This window comes from Vidua macroura, chromosome 3 (genome assembly GCF_024509145.1).
Source record: "Vidua macroura isolate BioBank_ID:100142 chromosome 3, ASM2450914v1, whole genome shotgun sequence".
NCBI classification, from domain to species: domain Eukaryota; kingdom Metazoa; phylum Chordata; class Aves; order Passeriformes; family Viduidae; genus Vidua; species Vidua macroura.
Window position 1 is genome coordinate 74,043,998 of NC_071573.1, and position 22,410 is coordinate 74,066,407.

Sequence of the window (22,410 nt, forward strand, 5' to 3'; positions counted from 1 at the left end):
TAACTGTGAAGCTTGTATTAAGTTTCTAGACTTTAGAATGAAGATTAATGATTGATATGTAGTTTGATCTGTTTGTCACCCATGGAAATAAGAACAGCGTTCAGATACTAAAACGATATATATTATATATTGTGTGGAATTGTTGAAGCTACAGCCTTTACAGAACAGATTGAGATTTGCAATGAAAAGGAAAACTAAAATGAAAAAATATTGAGTGAACAGCAGGGCCCATTTGAGGTGATTACAAAGGATGTTTCTTTATTCTGTCTTTTCTTATGCAACCTGAAAACAGTAGCAGGGGGTTACAAGCAGAGTTCATCACAAAGTTGTCAATCACTGTCATTTAACATTTTGCAATGGAAGATGTCTTTATTCAAGGACAGCTGGGCAAATCAGAGAAACAGATTTGCAGTTAGTAGTCTGTCCAGTCTACACTAAGCAAACAAGGACAGGGCAGACATACCGGCCTCTCACATAAAAATATAATGGACTCTGCTGACCTCAGTGCCCTCCATTCAGCTTCATTCTCAGTTGTATAAAAGCTTCACTACCCATTCTCAATTTCCTTTAATTACCTACATGATGCAGATAAGAAAATGAACCTCACTTACTTACAGTCAATGATCACAAACAGGAAATTAAGTAGGCAAGTTGTTTAAAATAAGAGGAGTGTTTTGGATGTAAATAAAACATGTGCTGGGGAAGAATTAGGGAAAATGCATTTTCAGAGGTACCAATTGGTCTGGACTGACTTGGCTGATCCTCCTTCTTTCTGCTACTTCAACTGCAAAGCAAAACTAAGTAAAAAATCTCCTTGGTAAATATTCTTTAAAATATCTTTGAAGGAGAAGCCAGTTAAATAAAAAGAGTGAAGCAAACATGCAGCCTTCTATAGGGCTTAAAAAGATTGTGACCTTAGGTTCAGAGAATAAATGACCACAGTTTTCACAAGAGATCTAGCAGAGACATCCAGGATTAAGCAGCAGTTGTCTTTATTCAGTCTTCACTTCTAATCTGCAGTTGAGATATGAAATAAGTGAATGACATTCTGATTTTCTTTCCAAACCTTAAATTGTTTAATGGTTACCATTCCTTTTACATTGATATCACAGTTTAGACATAGTTTCCTTGCACCATTAAAAAAAAATAGAAAATTTTGTGCTGTAAGTTGTCAAGGAGTAAAAACCAGCTATCTAACTGCTTTTAGGAATTTTCAGAAAAGGTTCCATGTCTTAGGATATTAATGAGGGGATATGGTTCTTTATAAGTCAATTAAGTAGTTCAATTAGGTGTTCTAAAATTGCCATTTTTCTTTACCTCACTCTTCACTGGTTACTGTTGTGAATATTTCATTAATATGGATTTGCAGGAAGTCTGATGAAATTGAAGACTAAAGTGCAAAATATTGAATCTATAGTTTAAGAGGAATATAAAACCCTAAACACTTTAAATTAATGGTCTCTGCTAAGCCTGTAGTTTCAAAGACATTGCCCTTCAGGCTCCCCAGATGACTTTTTATTTTGTGACAAAAGAAATACTCTCTCTTAAATTACAGATGGAAAAGACATCACATATTATAAAACTCTTACCTTACTTGCAAGTTTTATAATTCAGAAAGATAGTTCTCACTCCAAATGATATGTACACACGGACATGCACAAGAGGATTTTGTGGAGGGAAAAATTGCCAATTAAGTCACAAAACTGATTCTTTAGCCTAAATTATCATTCTTAAGATGTTTCTGTTGAACTTTTTTTCAAAGACAGTGGATTTCCCGAGAGGAGAATTGTCATCTCTGCCTAGGATATCAAAACAGCTGTACTTGCTCCTCTCAGCCACTATGTTCCTACATTTAGATTTCATGTTGGTGGGCAGCTCCTTTTTGCAACAGTGAGAAAGTTTTTACACAGCTTTCAATTTGGCATGAATAGCATTAGTGCCACTCTGGAACACAGAGAATGTTTTCACCATCTGCTTAAAATGTTGCACTTTGTTTTGATCACTCATCATCAGTTGCTTAGACACTGACCGCTCAAAATATTGAAAAAATATTTGAAAAGTAGCCTATAAGAGTTCTTCCAAAGCTCCTGGGTTTTGAATACCATGAGAAAAACTCAAAACTTGAAAATTGAAAATATGAGGTTTTGACTTCTTTGTGGCTAATCTTAAAATGTTTTTGTGGCCCAATGAAGTAGGATACCTGTGGGTCATCTTCTACTACTGAATCCATTCAACGAATATATTTATTTAATTGCATTTATTTTCCTTTTCTCTAATGTTAGTATCAGCTATGTGGAAGGAAAAATGTTTAAAATCTGTAAGTGTGTCAATATTTGAAAATATTATATTAGTTATTGTTTTCCTATGTGTGATTTTGATAAATAAGTACACTTTCTAAATATTTAAATGCTGCTATTTTTGTGTTGAAATCTAACTGTAGTAAATTAAATGCATATAGTTTGAATGCCTCAGTAAGCAGTAATAGTTATTCTGAAGTTAATTACAATGATTTTTTTTTTTTAAAGAATGCTGACGAGTACACAGATCTGCCTGTGAGACACAATGAAGATCAGATGAACAGTGAACTTGCCAAACACCTTCCAATTGAAGTGAATCCCCATTCATTTGACAGTTCACACACAAAAACACACCTCTTGCTGCAAGCCCACTTCAGTCATGCCATGCTGCCTTGTCCAGATTATGCAACTGATACAAAGACAGTGCTGGATCAAGCAATCAGAATATGCCAGGTATCGTGATGCATTTCAGTATATAACTCTTGTTGGCTTACTGTTTATTGTTAGAGTGTTGTCATGTTTTGAATATAGAAGAATCTGAAGATTTCTTGCAATCTTGTGGAGAGCTGGTACCACACGATATTATAACGCCTTGTTTAGGGAGGAACTGGATGCCCATAATGGTTCCCACTTTACAGAACTGGAGGTAAACAAACTTAGAGCAAAAGATAGTCATGCTCTGACTGGAGCCAGCTAGTGCCATATAATGACCTCTGCTTTCTTTGCAACAGCTTTTTGTCTCTGTATTGTGGAATGTTGTACGAGAATCATTCTGGCATGGATGTGGTCCCTGCAGATTGTTATGCTGATACCCAAGAACCTGTCTCCCCTGGGTACTTCTACTTTTCTAGCACAATAGTCACTCCCAAGCACAAATCGAATGTGTTTTGAAATCTGATTTGGGGTGAAATACGGGGGTTTTCACTATGCTCCTCTACCTAGTGTAAAGATACATCTTCTATGTCCCAATGATCACAGAGTCAAAGAGCACATTTTTAAATGCAGATTTTAAACTCACCCTGAAGACTTGTGAGTTTTTACAGTTGCAGCCCACAGAAACTAAACCGACCATGGAGAGTACTGGTAACAAGCAATCACATGCACAGCTGCCACCTCAAAAGAATTTTAAAGCATCAGTTGGAGTCTGGGATAGAGTGCTGCCATATCTGAAAAGCTCAGTTACAGTTACAGCAGGAAAGATGAGCTCTAGCTGTCACAGAAAACAACTGACCCTCTGAGCCTTCGGGGAAGAATTCTTCTCTTTAGCAGAACTGCACAAGGACTCATTCACAGGTTCTTGAAGATCAGGCAGCCTTCAACAAACTACTCTTTTTATGTTTCTGACTTCAATATCTGTAAAATGGAGCCAGTACTTCTTTCTTCCTACAGTTTTTGTTTGCTCAAATTTTAATATCCTCAGTGATCTGTTTGTCCACTATCAAACAGAAGGTTTGCTCTTGTTTGAAGCCTGTTGGTGATACGGTAACTGCAAACATCATTGTGTCAAGCCTGGCAGTTTGTAAAACTGCTCAATGAGAAACTATTAATCAGTGCTCTAGACAGAGAAAATACTGTGTGCAATTCAGTCCAGCAATTTGGATAAGGCTCAACCTTACACTAATAAAAACAAGCTTAAAATACTAATATCAAATTAAGCAAAACTGAAATTAGGGAATGTAAGAAGCAAATAACACCACAGATGTTACTGCTACACAGTCCTAATCTTGGTAACCAGCAGTGCTTGGATGCTAGTCTGTTTCAAATATTTCAAATCAATAAAATGATGGTGCTGAAAGTGTAGAAACAGCTATGCCATATATTCAGCTATTAACAGAGAAAAACATCACTTGCTCAGGTGAGAAAATTCACCTTTGTTTCAAGGAAATCACATACTTAAGAGTTCATTTAGATGTTTGTGGAGTAAGCATTAGGGAGTTAATTACATATTTGGGGCAAATTTAAATACTATTTTCTGTAATTATTTTGTTCTGTTTTGCTAAAATTTGGGGCAAATTTAAATTAAATACTATTTTCAGAATTAAATACTAATTTCAAAATATTTCAACAATTATTTTGTTGTTTTGCTAAGAAATGTATTTTCTTAATCCTGCTGCTGCATCAATGTATTTCAGAGACAATAATCACTTAGAAAAACAATTTCTAAAATATGCAACAGTTCTTTAAACTGAAGTAGAGTTCAGAAAAATGCCATTCCATATTTTGCCTTGGCACTCCAACCTGCAGTTAACTACTATATCGTGTTATATATACAGTCATCTTAAAAAAAAAAAAAAAAAAAAAAAAACCTTTAAAAAGAAAAAAAGAAGAACATGCAAGCAGTTTTGTATTTTAAAGTTGGCACATGGTTTACATCTCTCAGGAGATTATTGGTTCCATCTTATTAGTCACGCTTTCCAAAGGGAGGTTAAAGTTCCCAGAATCTAAGCAATAGACAGGGTTACACTTTCAATACTGGTTGTTACCTTTTTCCTTAGCACTGACCTGCTGATGAACTCTGGGTCAGCAGAGGTAGAAAAAAAGATGTTAGTTATGAGAAAAGGAACTGAGGCATGGAAGGATCCACTGATGAACAGATTCAGTGGGTGTTGTGCTCTGTGTGTGTGAACACACGCTCGCGCATCGTCAAACGTTAAATACAGCAGTGAGGCGGGAATTGGTTTTTGAGTTACATTGAATTTATTTACTTACAAATTATTTTAGTGTTGAGGTTGTATAGCTAACCTTCAAATTGTGACCTGAACATAAACTGTTCTTTTTGCTGGTGGGTACATGAATAACAGATTTTTCATATCAGCATTACTTGTCTGTTACAAGAAAGGAAAGATCTTTCAAAGAGCTTTTATAGGTGGTTATACAGCAGGCCTTTATCCCAGGTCCCCTGCAGTGCAGATTTGCCATCTCTAGCCATGATATGTAAGCAAGCCTCTTTCCATCACAGACTATTAAACTTCTCCAATCTTCTGTGGTGTCTTTCACCTGAACCAGCCTTCCCTCCCATGACTCCTTTCCTGTCCCACATGTTTCATTCTCCCTTCCATTCCTCCAACATTTTCTGGGTTTTTTCGTTGCTAGTGACTTCAGGCTGAGTATTGTTACTGGTCCAGCAGAAAACCATACTAACAGCATTACATAGGTAAATGTAGCTGCTGGATTCCAGGTAAGATTTCACTATACTTTGACAAAAAATTATGCAGCAACTCCTAAATCATTCTTCCTTAGATGTTTTTAAAGTTTTGGCTTGATATTAGAATTCTCTTGTTTATACTTTCAATGAAATATTTCAATGAAATATTAGCATTTAACAGAATTTGAGGAGTTACTGGCTTAACAGGGGAATGTAATTATTAGCATAAAAAAAAGGAAGAAATATATTCTGTTACAGTTTTCCTGTGGTTAGTATTTGTTACATATAGGTGGAATTCATTATAGCAAGATAAAATTTAGTATTTATATACCTATAAAATGATGAAATGCAGAATCTTTTACTGCAGAAACATGGGGAATAGCAGTATATAACCTTTTGGAATGTGAGTGCCTATCTGCTCCCACTCCCATCTGTGTAATGAATGGCCACTGAGGCATTGACTAGGCTGAAGGAACACCCCTGCTCTACACTGAAAACCTCAAGTTAAAATCTAGTTTGTTATCAGTGGCAGGCTCTCACAGATAAAGCACAGGAGGTTCCCATGGCTCAAAAAAAACTGCCTCAACTTCCTGTGTGACCTTGGCCAATTCATTTAATTTTTATTTGCCTCAGATACCACTAGTACAGTTACAATAGACAATATATTCTCTTCAAGCCTAGCACTCTGTTATTGTTACTGAGAAAAGCTAAAGGTGTCATTAAGATGGTGCTGAACACTCCAGTAGCTTCTCAAAATCAAATGTTTCTCCATTTCTTTCAGAAGAATGAACATTAAATAATAAAAATTCTAATTAAAATATTTTTCTAACATTTCTATAAAATATAATAATTATCATAAAGACTATACTCCACCTTTTTTCCTATCTTATTTAAGAATACATGAAACTAAATCTAATCTCTTTTTTTGCTTCTTTTGTGAAGCCTTATATTTTGTGACTGTGTATTCAGCGATCAGTTCTTATTCTGCTGTTCCAAGACTATTGCCTACATTTGCATTAATTGAAATGGATAATTGAGGCAGTAATACTGTCACTCTCAGATTCAGCAGGGCAGTCTCTTCTCAGAAATAATGTGACAGTTGCTGGCTTTGCATTGGAATTGGCCACAAGCCTCCACTTGTAGTATAATCGTTGATAAAATATTTTAAAATTGCCAGGAGTAGAAGTGCCATGGAGCTCAGCCCTAACCTTTAAGAAATGTTTGCCTATGGATGTGTTAAACACATCTCAGTAGGGTATCTGGGCCTTGAGAGAAGGTGGACATGAAAACAGATTCCAGACTGCAGAAGAAAGACTACTCTGCATGGGAAACATGCCTATCCCTGTAACAAGGACCTTGTAATGCTATCACTGATGCCCTGTCTTTCCCCATCTTGTTACTCCTCTGGAGAATCTAATTTAGGCAGGAAAGAAAAAAATACTCTTTGCATTAAGCACTGTGTTTCCTTAGCTAGATGGTGATGTGTATAATACTTATTTAGCCATTCTAAACCAGTTAAAGCTGTTTCTGGTCATTTAAACTGCAACTTTTGCTATAGTCCTTATGAGAATCATCTTTGTGGTACATGTTCAGAGTTGTCAAATAATGCACAAATATGCTGCCTGATTCACCTAAGAGCTGCCTATGTACAAAATACTTACTGTACTAAACTGCAGACTGTGCTGGGTGGGTGGTGGTGGATCCTCAGAAGGATCAGTAGTGCACAGAAATACTTCTGGCCATGCAAAGGCAAAGGAGCCCATGTTGCCATTTTGGGACTCAAAGAAAGATAACGTCCTTCGGCTCTGCACTTCTCATCCTCCCAAAACCTCCTCAGTTCATAACAGCCACTAAAACTATTGATTTGGAGAGCCATGTCCCTTTGATCTTTTGTTTTTCTGCTTATGAGGAAGTGGAGAAGTTTTTAAAGGTCCTAAGAGTGGTTTGAGCTCATGTATTGCTTGTTGGTAGTGCAGGTGTGCCAACTGCTTGCTGGCAGGTGGTGGGAGTTACAGGAAAGGCCTATTTTACAGTCGTGTAAGTAAGATTTGTCCAGAAGTGTCCAGGGAAAGAGCTTTTGTATAATGGTTGCATTGGCAACCATAAATAAATGGGAAGCTTTACTGAACGAAGGGAAGAGAATCAAATTAACTTGAGAATGCAGAGGATTACTCAGAAACAAGTGAAGAGCAGAGGCCACATCTCTTCAGCTGCTATACATATTCTTTGTGTATGCAGTAATATTCCAGTGATAACACAATGTTTGCAATTTTACTTAAATACTGTCTCCTTTCATGGCTGGATGGCTATTATTGCACATTAGGAGTGTGGAAATAATAGAATAATCAAAAAACCTTGTAGTGCTTATACTGTGTGGCAACGCTCACTTATAGATACTAAACATAAATGGATCACTTTGTAGGGAAAGTACCTGGATATGTTGGGCTGGAAATGCTTCCTGCTTGTGTTGTGTAGGTATATATATGTGGGAGAAGGGAGGGTTACCTTTGTGGTGTTGGAGTTTTGCTTGCTGGGGATAATCAGTGATGTGGTGTATGGAAGCACCTTGGTGACGGTTTCATGTTGATTTGGTGCTGCTTGTGCATAATCCCTCCCCCACCCATGACAAACCTTTTCCCAGTTGGGGCTGAAGGAAATGAGTAATGCTTAACCCATTTGTGTGATCAATTCACTTAAGCAGCTACTGTGAAATGTTAATCACAACTTTAATTTGTACTGCATTAGCATTTTGATTAACTTGTAGGCTTGCTAGCACACTTGAAGCACTTTTGCTCATAGTTACAGCTCGGAAATGACTTTTTGATTAATTAAGTTTGTTAGACAGCAGCTGAGCTTCCTGAATGCTAACCTTAAGGGGCTAAAAGTTCAGGAGAAAGTTACTGGGAATAACTGTTGCTGTTGAAAAGGATTCCTGTGAATGCACGCAAAAAATTTAGATTATTGGCAAAATATTACATACTTACTTTGAAACTGACTCTAAACTGTAAAGAGGATGGATTTATTATGAAAAGGATGCTGTGTATCTTTCATGGTTTTGGTAGATTTCTGTAATATTTGAAACAAATATTGGCTTTAAGATGTTTATCTTAGGAAATTGGGATTTATTGCAAAGAGATTCTTATCAAAAACATTTTGTTCTTTTTACAGTTCACTGGTATAGTAGAAAATATCAATTTATTAATTAGCAATTTGAAAATAAATTGGCCATTGGGACTCAATGAGTTCTGAATGTTGGGTTATGCCCTACCAAGTTTACATTGCTGGTATCGCACTCTGTTGCTGCTTTTATTTCTGTAATACTATTAAAAGAAATCAGCACGAACGCAAGGGTTGCATTCCACTAAATGTAGTCAGTAAATGGTTTGTCCTTTCTCCAGTTCTGAAAATACTAATAATGTTACTGTGGAGGCTAAAGGATGAATACAGGGATAGGAATCTTACTAAGCAGCTAGGAAGGTTGTAATTTGCATACATCAGTGAGACCTTTATGATGATGGGAGAATTAAGAATTATTCTCTCATAGGGGGTAGCAGAGCATATGGAAGAGGGGACTGAATATGCTTGTAAAAAAAATGTGAAGAGAAGTAGGATACAGAGGGCAGTATAAAAGGAGTGCCTCCTGAATAGGATTAATTACAACTTATTCACTATATCTCTGATGAAGTACAAGGGAGGGTGTTCTGTAGGATGAAACCACGCAGCTGTGCAAGGGTGATTTAACTGATCTGAAAGAACTCCTCCCCCTCCCCAGATTAAAACATTTCTAAAAAGTAATTTTGGACTAGACCTCTGAATTTCAAAGGTTCTGTAGATACCTGTTTTACTGATATATAACATACCAAAGGTAGTGACCTTAAACTCTCTGTAATATTTCTTCAAATAAATTCCAACTTTTCAAGTCAGTTGCTGTTTCTGAGATATGTAATTGAAGCATCATAGTCATTATTTATATAAAAACATAAAGAACATGGCATGCTTTAACATCTGAAAAAATATTTTACTTCTCTTAGCAGAATATCAAGTCACACATGGATCATAACATAATCTTACGTATTGGAAGGCTTCCTACATTTGAAGCATGTACAAAAAAAAATTATTATTCTGAATTCATAGTTTTTAGGAAAACAGGTAAAATGCATACCCTTTTGTCTATTATCTATAAATATTTGTCACGTAAATTCTGTAGTCTTAAACAGCTGTAAGTAGGCACAATTCTAATAATTTTAATAGATCTCTGGATTTAAACTCCTACATCTAACTGAAATTTAGTCCTAGACTAAACTTCAAATTCATGAATAAAAGCACTAAAGAAAGTGTCATAGTCTGTGAAGCACTGATATAAAAAATAAGACTAATCTTTTAAGAGTAGATAAATTTGAGCCATGTAACTCACCATGAGTACACCTGAAGTTTTAGTCCCTATCCACAAAGTCATTGTCACCAATGGCATCACTGTAGGCATTCAGCTTCCAGCTGAGTAGTCACAGGTAATGCTCAACTGGAATGGCACTTCTTACATTTCTTTAGCTTGCCTCTGTATCCAAAGCAGTTATCATTATAGCTTCATTGACACTCTGCTTGAATATCATTTATCCACAAAATATTAGCATTTATGTTTACAGGATTTTAGTCAAAATGCTTGGTATATTCAGAGTTATAGGCCAGGTGACTTCAAAAAGAAAAAGAAATTATTCTAAGCAGTATGTAATCTCTGTTAATGAGATGCAAGCTGTATCACTTTTAACATTTCAATAGCTTATCTTAAAGGAAAAAGCTATTTAAGTCATTTGGGTAGATCAGAAATTCTGCTAGTTTTAGTCTGGTCCCCTGCCACCTACCCAGTCATACAAGAGTGATCCAGAGTATCTGACTTTCAAATGAGGGATGTGAAAGTAATACCAAAAACAATGTTTATAAAAACTTTGTTTAAAAGTCTCTAGAAGAAAGAATTTAGCAATCAGGATATTTTAGTAGCCTGAAAAATCTCCTAAATGAGTGGGGGTGAGTGGGGGTTATGTTCATTATGGAACAATTTAGTGTTCCAATTTATTTTGAGCACATATAGGGAGTTCTTAATAACACCAGAGAAAAGCAATATTTTGCTGTCAGTGAGTGTGCTACACACTGGCATCTTCCACATCCTGCCTCCATCTTTCCTTCCCCTCAAACTAGGGAATTCTAAACCATCATTTAAATTCCAAGCATCGCTAATAACTTTGGCCAGAAAGGGACAGACAAAATTCAGCCTCACGTCAGACCAGAAAGGTACAGTTTGATCAGTTTAAATCATTCCATACCTAAGGATAAGCAGCTGCTGCTCTTGAAAATAAGAAGATGAAAACCTGATCGTAGATGCTGAGGGTTGATGACAGCAATAGCAAGATTTTGATCCAAACATTTTGGCACTCAATTCCAAATACCATCAGAATGAAAGTTTTTGCCACACCTGACAACATCTACATCAGTGAGTTGCTGATGGTTGGCCTTTTTGTGCTGGTTAATAGGTTGTTGCTTCCCACATTGGCACAAGCCAAGCTGCTCTTGATAGTAACAGACGAAATGTCATGGAGGTGTCACTAATTGCTATTATTACTTTGTAACTGTCTAAGTATCACATTTGGAAGGCTTAAGAGCTATTGCCTGAATCTCTCATGAAAACCCATCTCAAGATAGGCATCTGCTTTTAATTCTCCTAAGCACAGAAGGAGCCCCAAATAAGAGGATGGTAAATATATTTTCTATTATAACAACCAATAATTCCCTTGACTCCATCTATTTACCCCATTTATTCTACTTCAGGTTAAAAAGTAGTGGGCTTAAAGAGGTGATTTTGTTTTGGTTTGGTTTTTTATTATTTAATTTGTTGGTTTACCAAAAAATACATGTATTTTTTTCTGTAGTTAAAGCATCTTTATAGTTTCCTGTTTCACTTGTTACACTCGCTGTCTTCTTCTTTAAATTTCTCTCTGTGATGAAATTATCCTGTGTTGGTTTAAATTCTTAGGCTAGAAAGGCAGGTAACCAGTTTGTGCCATTTCCCAATTTAGAATAATACTCTTAATCTGTTCCAATCTTACCCATTCTAAGATATTTAGAATTTATTTACCACTTTGCAAAATAAGAGCTTAAAAAGACATAAGTTTCTTTAAAATTATACTGGTTTTGACTTAAAAATAACAAGCTAAACAGGTAGCAACTAGATAAACCAGAGAGACTAAATACATTATTCATCAGATAATAGAAATATTAAATACTTTAAATTTTTGTGGTTTGTATTCTATTCTTTGTTTAGTTGCTTATATTTACATTTGGAGATAGTGGAATAACTCAATTTGTTACCTTGAGTATTTATAGGAATTTCAGTAGCCATTTCAGTATCAAGCATCTCTGTGTTTTACACTTAGAGGAAAATAAAATGTGTGGAGGTTTCCAAGGCAGCAGATGAAACAAGCCAACTTTACCATTGTTCTGACTTTTTCACAATGTCACTATCTTGGATTTCACATCCAGATAGAGATGCTGTGAATAAATTCTATGGGTAAAGAAGCAGAAAATAAGGAGGAAAAGAGGATTTGCCGTGTGGATTCGTTATAACAATGTGGAACACAGAGTCTCACACACACAGGCTTTCCTTACTCCCTACGGGATATCTGTCTGTAGGCCTCTATCAATTTCTAGGAGATTTTCTATGTGAAAGGATCCTCCAGTTAATTTCAAAGTATAGCTTGTTTTAGATTAATCTTTCTCTTGCATCTTCACTCTTCTTTTCCCCTTTTCAAACCTTTGTTTAAAAGGGGGGAGAGGGATAGATTAAAAAAAAAAAATTGTAAACAGTGTTATGCGTGCATCTCCAGAAGCATTCTATGAAATACCACTGCCTCATGCTGACTAAAAATACAACTTGCTGTATTCTTCTTGTCACTCATGGAAAATACAGGATATTTGTGCACCCGTTATTCTTCACATATGTACAGCAGTATCATCACTGGGGAACATGATGTTTCAGGCTGTCAGAATAGCAGAAAAGAACAAGAATCAGGGAGTGGAGAACAGGAGGCAGATACCAGACTTTCTCAGCAACACAGACTGCTCAGAAACAAAGACTGTACTGTGTGGATAGTCTTCAGTATACTTTAAAATGTGAAATCAGGTAAAGAGCAACTCACTTTTTAAGTGTCAAAGACTGACTCCAGTCTGATGCTAAGAACAATTCCATCCTTATGCAGGTAAATGTCATATGAACCAACATATAAATCTTCAGGCCACAACACAAAGCTTCTCCCTTCAAATTTGATTCCTAACATAATTTTATTTTCTATTTGGTGAAAATAATCCTACATGGAAATCACTTTGGCAAGCCAAGTGAAAAGACAGAAAATGGAAACCAGTAAGAGTGTGTTATGAGATACTCACTTTAGGGTCACTAGGAATGTTAGAGAGTTTCAGGATGCTATGACTCCTCCTCCAAAAAAATTAAATATTAAATCTTTATTAGCTGAAAGTCCCTTTATCCACAATTCATGAGAAATGAGACAACATTTGGGTAATACAGGGTAACACTTTAAATATTTTCCTAAGTGTCACTGATCTTATCACCCCGATCTGGAAAAAAAAACCTGTTGAAATTGCACTGTAAACTGCTAAAATAAACTGTGTGACTTGGCCAGGAGTGAAACTAACTTGTGTCTTTAAAGTCAGTATTTCTCCAGAATCAGTGTAATTTAATTGAAATAGCTCTGCGTGTGTAAACAACTCCTTTGTTTAAAGAAGATTTCACTGTTTAGTTTGCCTTAAGTAAATGCTGCCTTTTGTTTGTCTGTAAAACATTTGATTAAATGTAAAGACTTACACAGACAGCTTCTCCTCATTACACTAGTGGCTGGAAAATAAGTTAAAATGGGGCAGGTATCTGCTGCCTAAGTAAGTATCAAACAATATCATTTGTGTTTACAAGAAAAACCCATGGAAACATCTTAAGCCTAGTCCTAAAATCAAACTACAACCCTCCTAACACCAAGATGGTATTTAAAAAGGTGTTAAAAATGTTCAGTAGACCAGATTCAATATATCAATGTTCCTTGCTTTCTTAAAAAAAATACTATTTTCTGGTATTTTAATCAAACATTAAATTCCCTCCATGGCAAACTGTTAAATATATGACTTTCTAGTCCAATGTGAATTAGAGTGTTTTAATATGAGGACCCACACTTTATTGTTATCATAATGTTATTGAACAACAAAATAAGCAAGACAACTAATACATTATAGCATTATTTTTTTTCACCAGCTGAAATGCTTTCATAAATCATAATAATTCTTTCAATGTACTATAGACAGGGTGGAAAGTGTGCTATATATCCAAATAGCTGCATTTACTATTTTAAAAAGTTGAAACCAAAAATTCATGTTTGGTCCTTTTTCCCTTGGAAGAACTCTTAAATTCACTTTCAGACTAACCAAACAAACTGTAAGTCCAGTCAAGAAAAAAAATCAAGCAGAACCATTTTTTTCATGTCCATAGGGCCATTTGCAGTGCAAAATCCATACTGAATTAGCTTTAGATCTTTATGCAAATAAGAGGTATACTGTTAGTAAACAGTATACCTCTTATTTGTACTGTCAAAACATGGGAAGTAGAAATGGAACAGAAACTCCTGAGGCATGGGAGGCAGGATGATTTTTAACACTTTGAAATCTGATGTATAGCTGCATAGGGAGTTTTTGTTTGCTTGTGTTTTCTGTGTACTTTGGGGAAGATTTTCAGGATCAGGATAGAGATGCCAAGGGAGAGACAGCCAAATATCCCTCATTCTCAAGACAGTCAACTGTTTACAGTGCAAAGGGCAAAATCCGTTTTGTTTCAGATCACTTTTACTCACCATAGATAAAATATAAGCTATTTTGTAAGCTTTCTTCAAGATTTCAGCTTATGTGTCAGTGTTGAACAAAACCTCTAATACATTATTAAGCTAAATTTTAGTGCTTTCATCTAGTCAAATTTCAGGGTTTTTTTAAAGTACTTAGTTCAAATGGAAATAATAACTGCTACTGGTAAATGACATTAGTATTAATTTTTGAGCAAATGCAATTGGTGGTGTTCTCAAATAGTTCAAGGATTTTTGAATAATTATCTAATTCTGAGAAAGCTCTCATGTCAAAATACAAATAAATACTGCCATTAATTGTAACTGTTTCTTTTACAGTAAATGTTGAGTTTTTTTTACCATCATTCTGAGTTGGGTTGTGTCAAAGAGCAGTTATTTATAAGGAAAAGAGTCTACCTTCAGTTCTCACACCCAAAACCATTGTGTAAATTAGCTTTTCAAGAGTAAGAACTGATGACAATGATAGAGGATTTAATTCATCTTTTTTCAAGGTTAATTCCAAAGGTGCCTAACTGCCATCAATAGAGGCTGAAGTAAATTCCTATGTCAATGCCTAGAAATCACTGTATGTTAAACATTAATCACATGCTGTTCCTTGTATGAACCAGGTATGCAATTCTATTTGCATTCGTTTCTTTTTTATAATGTGTCTCCTTTGCTTAGGCAATGCTGGATGTTGCAGCACATCATGGCTGGCTGGTGACTGCTCTGAACATAACCAGCCTGGTGCAGATGGTGGTTCAGGGTAGATGGATACATGACTCATCCCTGCTTACTTTGCCAAATATAGAGCTCCAGCATCTTTACCTTTTTCGGTATGTAATTCTTTTAAGCATTAGCAGGTTTCTAATTTATTTCTACTTCCCGCTGCTGATTGGGTTTGAATGGCATTGTTGTGCCCGAGAATGTTCGTTAACGAATCAGAAGCAGAACTCTGCCTTCCACAGTGACGCTTTCCCAAATGGATTTTCTGTTTCTGTTTTCAATATTCATTGATTAATTAACCCCCACAGATTATTTTGAGAACCGTGATTCCAGACAAATTAACAAGAGACCACTGGAAGGGTTCCAAGTCCTAACAAATCTAACTCTGTATGTTAATTATCTCTTTATTTTAATCCATTATAAAACTACATTAGTATCCATCTGAACATTATAGATAATGCAAAGCTCTATAGATGCTTAGATGATGCAGTAATTAACACTAACCAAAAATAAATGACCACCCTTTAAAAACAGAATGCAGTATTGAGTTTTACCACCAAAACAACTGAATACAAATGTTTGCTTTCCCTCCCTGGGCATATGTTTTGCTGTCTGTATCAGGAAGTGGAGCCAAGGCCAAAGGAAGAGTGTGCATGGAGGTTACCAAGGACCTATCGAGTGTCTTCCCGAACTAATGGCTGCCTGTGAAGGAAAAGAGAATGTTTTTGCTTCCATTGTGGACAGTGAGTTGCCAGCAGCGCACATTTCACAGGTAACACTTTCTATCTGTGACCATTATCATTGTGATTAGAAAGGGAGAGTCGTTGGGCAAAGAAATACTCTCCTTCAGTAAATACCATGGACGTTCTGTATAAAAGTTCAACACATTCATTGCTCTAATTTCAAGGTACTGCTGGCTTTACAGAAGTTCTTCTCTTCCTGTTTTCTTAATATTATGCTCACTTATTCCCTGCTAAGCAGTAACAGACTCTGGTTTATGGCTGATATTAGCACGTCTCTCTGCTCTAAAGTTGCTTCTCTAGGTCATTCAATCTTCTGAGTGTTATCCACCTTTTCATAGCTCTGCACTAGGAATACATGCATTGCAAATGTCACCATAGCTGGTTTCTGAAGTGGTCTGTCAAACACTGTTTTATCTGAGGATACTCTTAGTAAAAGATCCAGCACTTATTTTCCGTTTGAAACAGAAAGAAGAGATGAAAATTTCGTACTTCACAGGTGAGGGAAAAAAAAAATACTGTTCCAAAATGTTGAGCTGCTAAAGTCTCATTTTCAGTTTGATTTTCAAGGCATTTGCAGCAAAGGATAGCTATATTCCGTAGCATTCATCACATTCTAAGCCTATTGATTTCAAATAAATGTAGGAAAGATGAAAACTTCAAAAGCTATACTTCAAATGTTTTTTTATTTCAGTGTTTAAAAGGACAGTTTGACTGTTCAGCTTCAGTTAAACATTTTACTGATATGCAAACAAGAAGAAAAGTACTTAAGTATCTGTAACAGACATCTGCATTTGTAACCAAATTAACATCAAAATTTTGAATTAAGAAAATGTATTGACATCAAAAAAAGGCTTTCTTTAACAACAGATTTCTAACATAATACACATTGATTTCAGTCCAACTTTCAGATGTGATAAAAAATTAGAACATTGTTATAATTAGTTCAGGGAGAACTCAGAAGTAAACTTACTTAATTTATTTGCATAAATTGCCATTCTGTTATCTTTAAAAGCAAATGCAAATTGGCTCTGTCTGATATGATGATGGTTATTTGGCTCAAAAGTGCTTCAATTTGCGTAGCAATCTGGTGTCGTCTCTGCAGTGAGGCGATCCCAGGTAACATACAAATCCTGAATTATTCCAGAAATTAGTATGTTTAAAGCATCAATTTAAGTGCTAATTGCAGTAGTAATGAGAAAAAGCAGTACTACTGTGAGATTTGCATCTACTGCCCCATCAGTATGCCTGGAACGGCTGCTGACTGGCAGAGGATTTGGCTGCTAATTAAATAATTGTATGCATGGCAGTGTTCTCGTCTGATTCAATAGATGAAGATTAATCCTCAGATAAATATGTTTGGCTGGTATTGAAATGTCTTAGCAGTTTCTTCAAAAATAGCTTGCGTGTATGTGGTGTGTACATTCACACTGTGAATGACTCTGTGCCTCTATATACCTATGTTTGTAAATAGAGATGCATATAAGAGGGAAAAACATAATGTCTTGCCATCATGTGAGGAGAAACTTTCATTTCCATGAGCTGGGAATGGCTTTATTGGGTATAGCAAAGCCATGACTGTGATGTGCAGGGCATTACAAATGTGAAAGCTTTATACCAATATGTTATATTCCGTGCAGTACTTTTTACAGGAAAAAAAGAAAAAAAAGTGGAAAACTATTGTAATGCCTCGCACAGAATTAAAATTCATATTCAGACTGCCTGTTGACTGTCTTCATATGTAAAGTCTTTCAGTGCTCACATAGACAGGGGCCAACCAAGAGGAAAATTCTTCAGCATCTGTATTCTATGTTTTCTATAAAGAAAGAATATTAGACTACAGAGTTTAAGCTTAGCCTTCTGGCACCAGACATGAACAGAGCTAAATAAAGTGGTAAATATGCCACTAAATTTCCAAAACCATTCTTTTCCTAAAAAACCTCAAAATATATTGAACCCATATATTAAAGCTAAAGATTACTAGCAAGACACTGGTAAAAACAGCTTAAGCTTTACATAAATTTCAGGCAGATGGGAAAAGGAAGAAATTTTATATTTGGAAAGAAGAAAATTCCTTTTAAGCAGATTGGTAATTAATTTTTAAATAGTAGCTCTTGAAGCTGCTCATGGATTTGGAATATTAGGCAAGGTCCTGGGGAGACAGATTACTGGCAAAAATACTAATGATGTTTCCAAAGGTTTGTGAAGAATTTTTCATTTTATTATAATTTGAATCTATGGGCTTGGTAGATAAATGTATATGTATAGTATATATGTGCATGCATATATTAGATATGTTGGCATATTTAAAAGGAGGTGATATGTGCTTGTGTCTTCCTATACAGCAGAAAAAAAAAAAAAAAAACAAACAGTAAAATTGTCAAAAAATACCTAAGCCACATGGGAGCCTGAGTTTAATTTTACAGAATTTAGTATTATAATTCCAAACCTCACTGAAAGTCAGGGGAGCTTTAAAAGCTGACAACCTAAATTCAAGCTATTTAGACTAACTCCACTCTTTGGTCAAAGCTCTATGTTTCAGTGATTCATTGTAATACATATTTCTTTAACAAATCTCTTTCAGTTTCTAAGTCACTTAGGCATTAAGCACCTTTTAAAATATTGATTTGATATTGATGTTTTTGAAAGAGAAAAAAGAAACTTCAAGATTGAAAATAAATAAATATTATCTCTACTGTAGTGTAATCTACTTTTACTCTGGAAGTGTCTGTGTTCCTATAATCTTTTTTTCATTTTCACCTGCTACTACCTGACTTTTTTCCTTAGTGAGAAAAGCATTTCTTCATTTCCCCCACATTGAATGCATGATAAAAAGGCAGCCTGCTGTGCATACTGTATCAATGATCAAGCAGTACTAACTTTCCCTGTAATTTTCAAATACACAAGACTTGATAAATCAAAGAATCAGAGAATCCTTTAGGTTGGAAAAGACCCTTAAGATCATCAACTACAACTGTCACTAGCCATCATAGGATGACATATTAAATCTACTTTCTTAACTATATAATTAGAAATTACTCAGAGTTACTTTGGTTTGTTTGTATTATGAAAACTGTGTGATGACATGACAGCCTTTGACAAATAGATTATATTGGGATTGTGTGATATAAACCAGCCCAAATCATAATCTTCACCAGACTATGGTGAAGCTAACAGGTAATGCCACTAAAGGAGTTAATAAATTATGTTCTCTGCTGAAATTAAACTTTGTTCTAACACGTTAGACCTTGTTCAGGTCTTGTCCTTTGAGACACATAAAAGCTTTCAAGCTTTTATGTACTTTTGATGTAAATGATATCTAAAGTACAACCAAAGAGGTGATTACCAGGTTGGTTTATATCAGGGTGCCTCTCCTTATCTCAGCAGAAATACCCTGCCTATACACACAGAGACACAGTGAGTCTGTAGAGTTCCTACCCTAAGTTTCTCCCTAAAAACCTTTACATTGAACGTAAAATTTTCCAGTTGTGATGTTACTACCCAAGTTGTCGTTCAGTGTGATCTGCTGGAGGCAGGTTTAGTAGTCTTGTGTATTATATGTATCAAAATCCTGGCAACAACCACTTAGTTACGAATGTCAGTGGTATTTTTGTCACCTTCTTCAAAGTGCTATCTCTTTTTCCCCATTTTCTTGCAGAGTTGGGAAAAAGAGAGATGTATTATTTCCTTAAAGTCCTATCTATTTAGTTTCTGTTACAATTTTCCTGTCATTTCCTAGCTGAGACACCATTAAGAACATTGGTGCAATTCATCTGTGTCCCCTGCTTTTACACTGCAGTTCCTGAGCGCTCACAGCTGGCCCTCCCCACCTTCTGCACTGAACGGACACAGCTGTTCATGCAATACACAGAAGAGGAGAGAGAGAGAGAGAGAGTGAAAGAGATTAGTTTGTAGCTGAAACCAGTTTTCTCATTTAGTTCAGCCAGGCTCTGGTAATGCAACCATTTTAATCCAAATAAGCCTGTGCTGCAGCCGAAATGGGCAGTCCTGCCCTCCCCGTGCCGCTTTCACCTCCTCTGACCCAGCTCACCGCACAGCTGCACAAATGCTGTGTCTGCCTCGGGCAAGGAGGTGGGAATGAGCATCTGGGGACAAGGGGAGGCCAGTCAAAATGGCCCATAGCCAAGTGGCTATGTGAATGCTTGTGCCAGCAGGGGAGGAGGCTGGACCACTTCTTTCAGTGGCACTGAAGGCTCATGCTTATTCAGAGTCGCAGGATTAGAGAATATGTTGCCACAATCAGCTTTAAGCTGATCTAAGTTCATGCTGTCACCAAAATGATTAGCAGGCTGATCCATCTAGCTGCACAATCCCAGCATGGCAATGCCAACATACCAGGGATGGAGATGGGCACAGTGAGCTGGTGGGGAGAACGCTGGAGAGAGAGACAGCACCACCTTTCCTAGGGCAGCACGACCTTAGGTCTGCTTACCCTGGCTGCTGTATCCCTAATCACGTATTGACACACGCTATTATTGTCAGTATGACTCCATGTGCTATTATTGTCAGTATGACTCGTGGCAATGATGTCTGCAAAAAGCAAACTGAGCTTTCATTTGGCCTCTAGGCCTTCCAGCACAGAAAAAGTAATCAGACACATTGAGACAATCAGACACAATCTAAATGAAAATACATTTTGTTGAAACACTACATGGTCAAACCCATACTTGAAAAATAAAATATGCTTTTAGTCTTTTTCCAGATAGAACATTTCTGTTCCATGCTATTGCCCATGTGACTATGCCTACCCTCTTCATTCCCACAACTTCCCATTTTGGCATCTGATGGCTCTTTTCCAAGACCAGTATTCTTATTTCCTTCTTCTCTTTCCCACCCTCCAACATTTCATATAAGCTGATTCCTGTTCTTTTTGGGGGTGGAGGGAAATGATGGCAAGGCAGAGGGTGATTCTTGGTATTTTTTTTTTCTTCCAGTGCCCTCCTCATCTATCTTTTCCAGCCATAGAAAGGCCACAAATCACTGCCTCCATTCCACAGTCAATCCCATTTGTTTTTCCTAACAAATTTCATTGCATGAACGTGCTGATTTTTTTTACTAAATGAAAGCCTACATTGCTCCCTTCCATTTTTGTCACAGCTTCTCAGAGCTACTTTTCCTTGTCTGATAGAGACCAAAATGAGAGAAACATAGGGCTGCATATTCAGGATATCTTTTCAAGGTTAAGAGTGTCATGTTGAGCTACGCAGATTGTATGCTCTAACAACAGTTCTGCACAAGGATGAGAAAGCTGAGGACCTGTTGCAGTTCAAGGGAGACTGCAGAGACTTAAAATTCCTCAGGAAGCCTCTAAGAAAGAGAGTTCATGAGGATCGATGCAAGAAAAAAAAATAGGGATAACTTTGGATATGCAGTTGAACTTTTGGTTAATTATCTGAACTGATCCTCTGAACTCTCTGAGGTTTGCCTATTGCTAATTAGCACTGCAGTGACTTGTTCTTTATGGATTATGCTAAGGAAGTTTAATTTAAAACTTAATTATACTAGTTTTTAAGTGGCTTATAGGGAAAAAATACTTTAATCGGGAGCAGTAAGGAATTTTTTCTGTGTTCAGACATCAGTAATCTTAGCAAGGCATGTGTAATGTGCTTGAGGAGTTTCACATTTGTTTTATTTGCTAGGAAGAAAGTAGCATAAGAGTTTAATGAAAAGAATTTTATGTTTATGATTGAGAGTTGTACAATTACATATATTCTAATACACAATAAAATATTATTAATATAGAATAAATATGTAGACTGCACATTGAATTGTTATTGTTAGAGTGACAATGATTGTATAGATTATCTTGTAATCCATAGGGATCTGTTTCTTCTACAGGCTTGGAATTTCTTGTGCCGTTTGCCAATTCTAAACGTCACTCTGAGCATTAAGGGCAGTTGGGATGACGCAGTGCAGCCACAGAACGAAGTACCTGTTCCTTCTTGGACAGCAGACACACGAGATGACAAGAGATGGATCAAACTGCATGCTGATCAAGAGTATGTGCTCCAAATAAACCTGCACAGAACCCAGATGGGGTACCAGGTAGACTTATTTATATTTCCTTCCCTGCACAAGTAATCCATTTACATTGTCGATGATGCTTTATACTGCATAATAGGTTTCTTTATGGTTTAAGTATTATGTAAGTTATAAACACTTTGAAAACCTTTTCTGTATTCATAGTGAAGAAAATGGGTTTTTTTCAGGTTGCAACAGGATAGTAAGTAAGCTCTTAAGGTAAAATCCTAGACCAAGTCAATGAAAAAAAAAAATTCAAACTAATTTACACTCACAGATGCTTCCAAACTGCATACCAGACTCACCTATAAATATGTTTCTATTCAAAACACATCCTCAGGCCTTTACTGAGAATATTTTCCTTATATTTTACATCTGATGCTTTTCTGAACAGCTCCTAGAACAACTTCCACATACAATTCTTTCCCAGTACATTTCACCCACCTACATTTCAGTCCCAGCCCTTTTCCCATTTAAAGCACATCCCATTGCCTCCTGAGCTGGTCAGCTTGCTGGGCACTCAGTAAATCTTGGTGTGCCAAGCCAGAAACTCCAGGAGCTGCACCATTTTCCAA

At 36.3% G+C, this 22,410-nt stretch overlaps 1 protein-coding gene across 2 annotated transcripts in view; it reads left to right on the forward strand.

Moving 5' to 3' along the window:
• Nucleotides 1–22,410, forward strand: part of ASCC3 (activating signal cointegrator 1 complex subunit 3) — a 252,134-nt gene that overhangs the window by 227,618 nt on the left and 2,106 nt on the right. For both annotated transcript variants that reach the window (XM_053972459.1, XM_053972460.1), the window contains 4 exons: nucleotides 2,526–2,750; nucleotides 15,012–15,163; nucleotides 15,675–15,825; nucleotides 21,653–21,859. In XM_053972459.1, coding sequence (XP_053828434.1) covers nucleotides 2,526–2,750; nucleotides 15,012–15,163; nucleotides 15,675–15,825; nucleotides 21,653–21,859 — 735 coding nt within the window. The remainder of the gene's footprint in view (nucleotides 1–2,525; nucleotides 2,751–15,011; nucleotides 15,164–15,674; nucleotides 15,826–21,652; nucleotides 21,860–22,410) is intronic.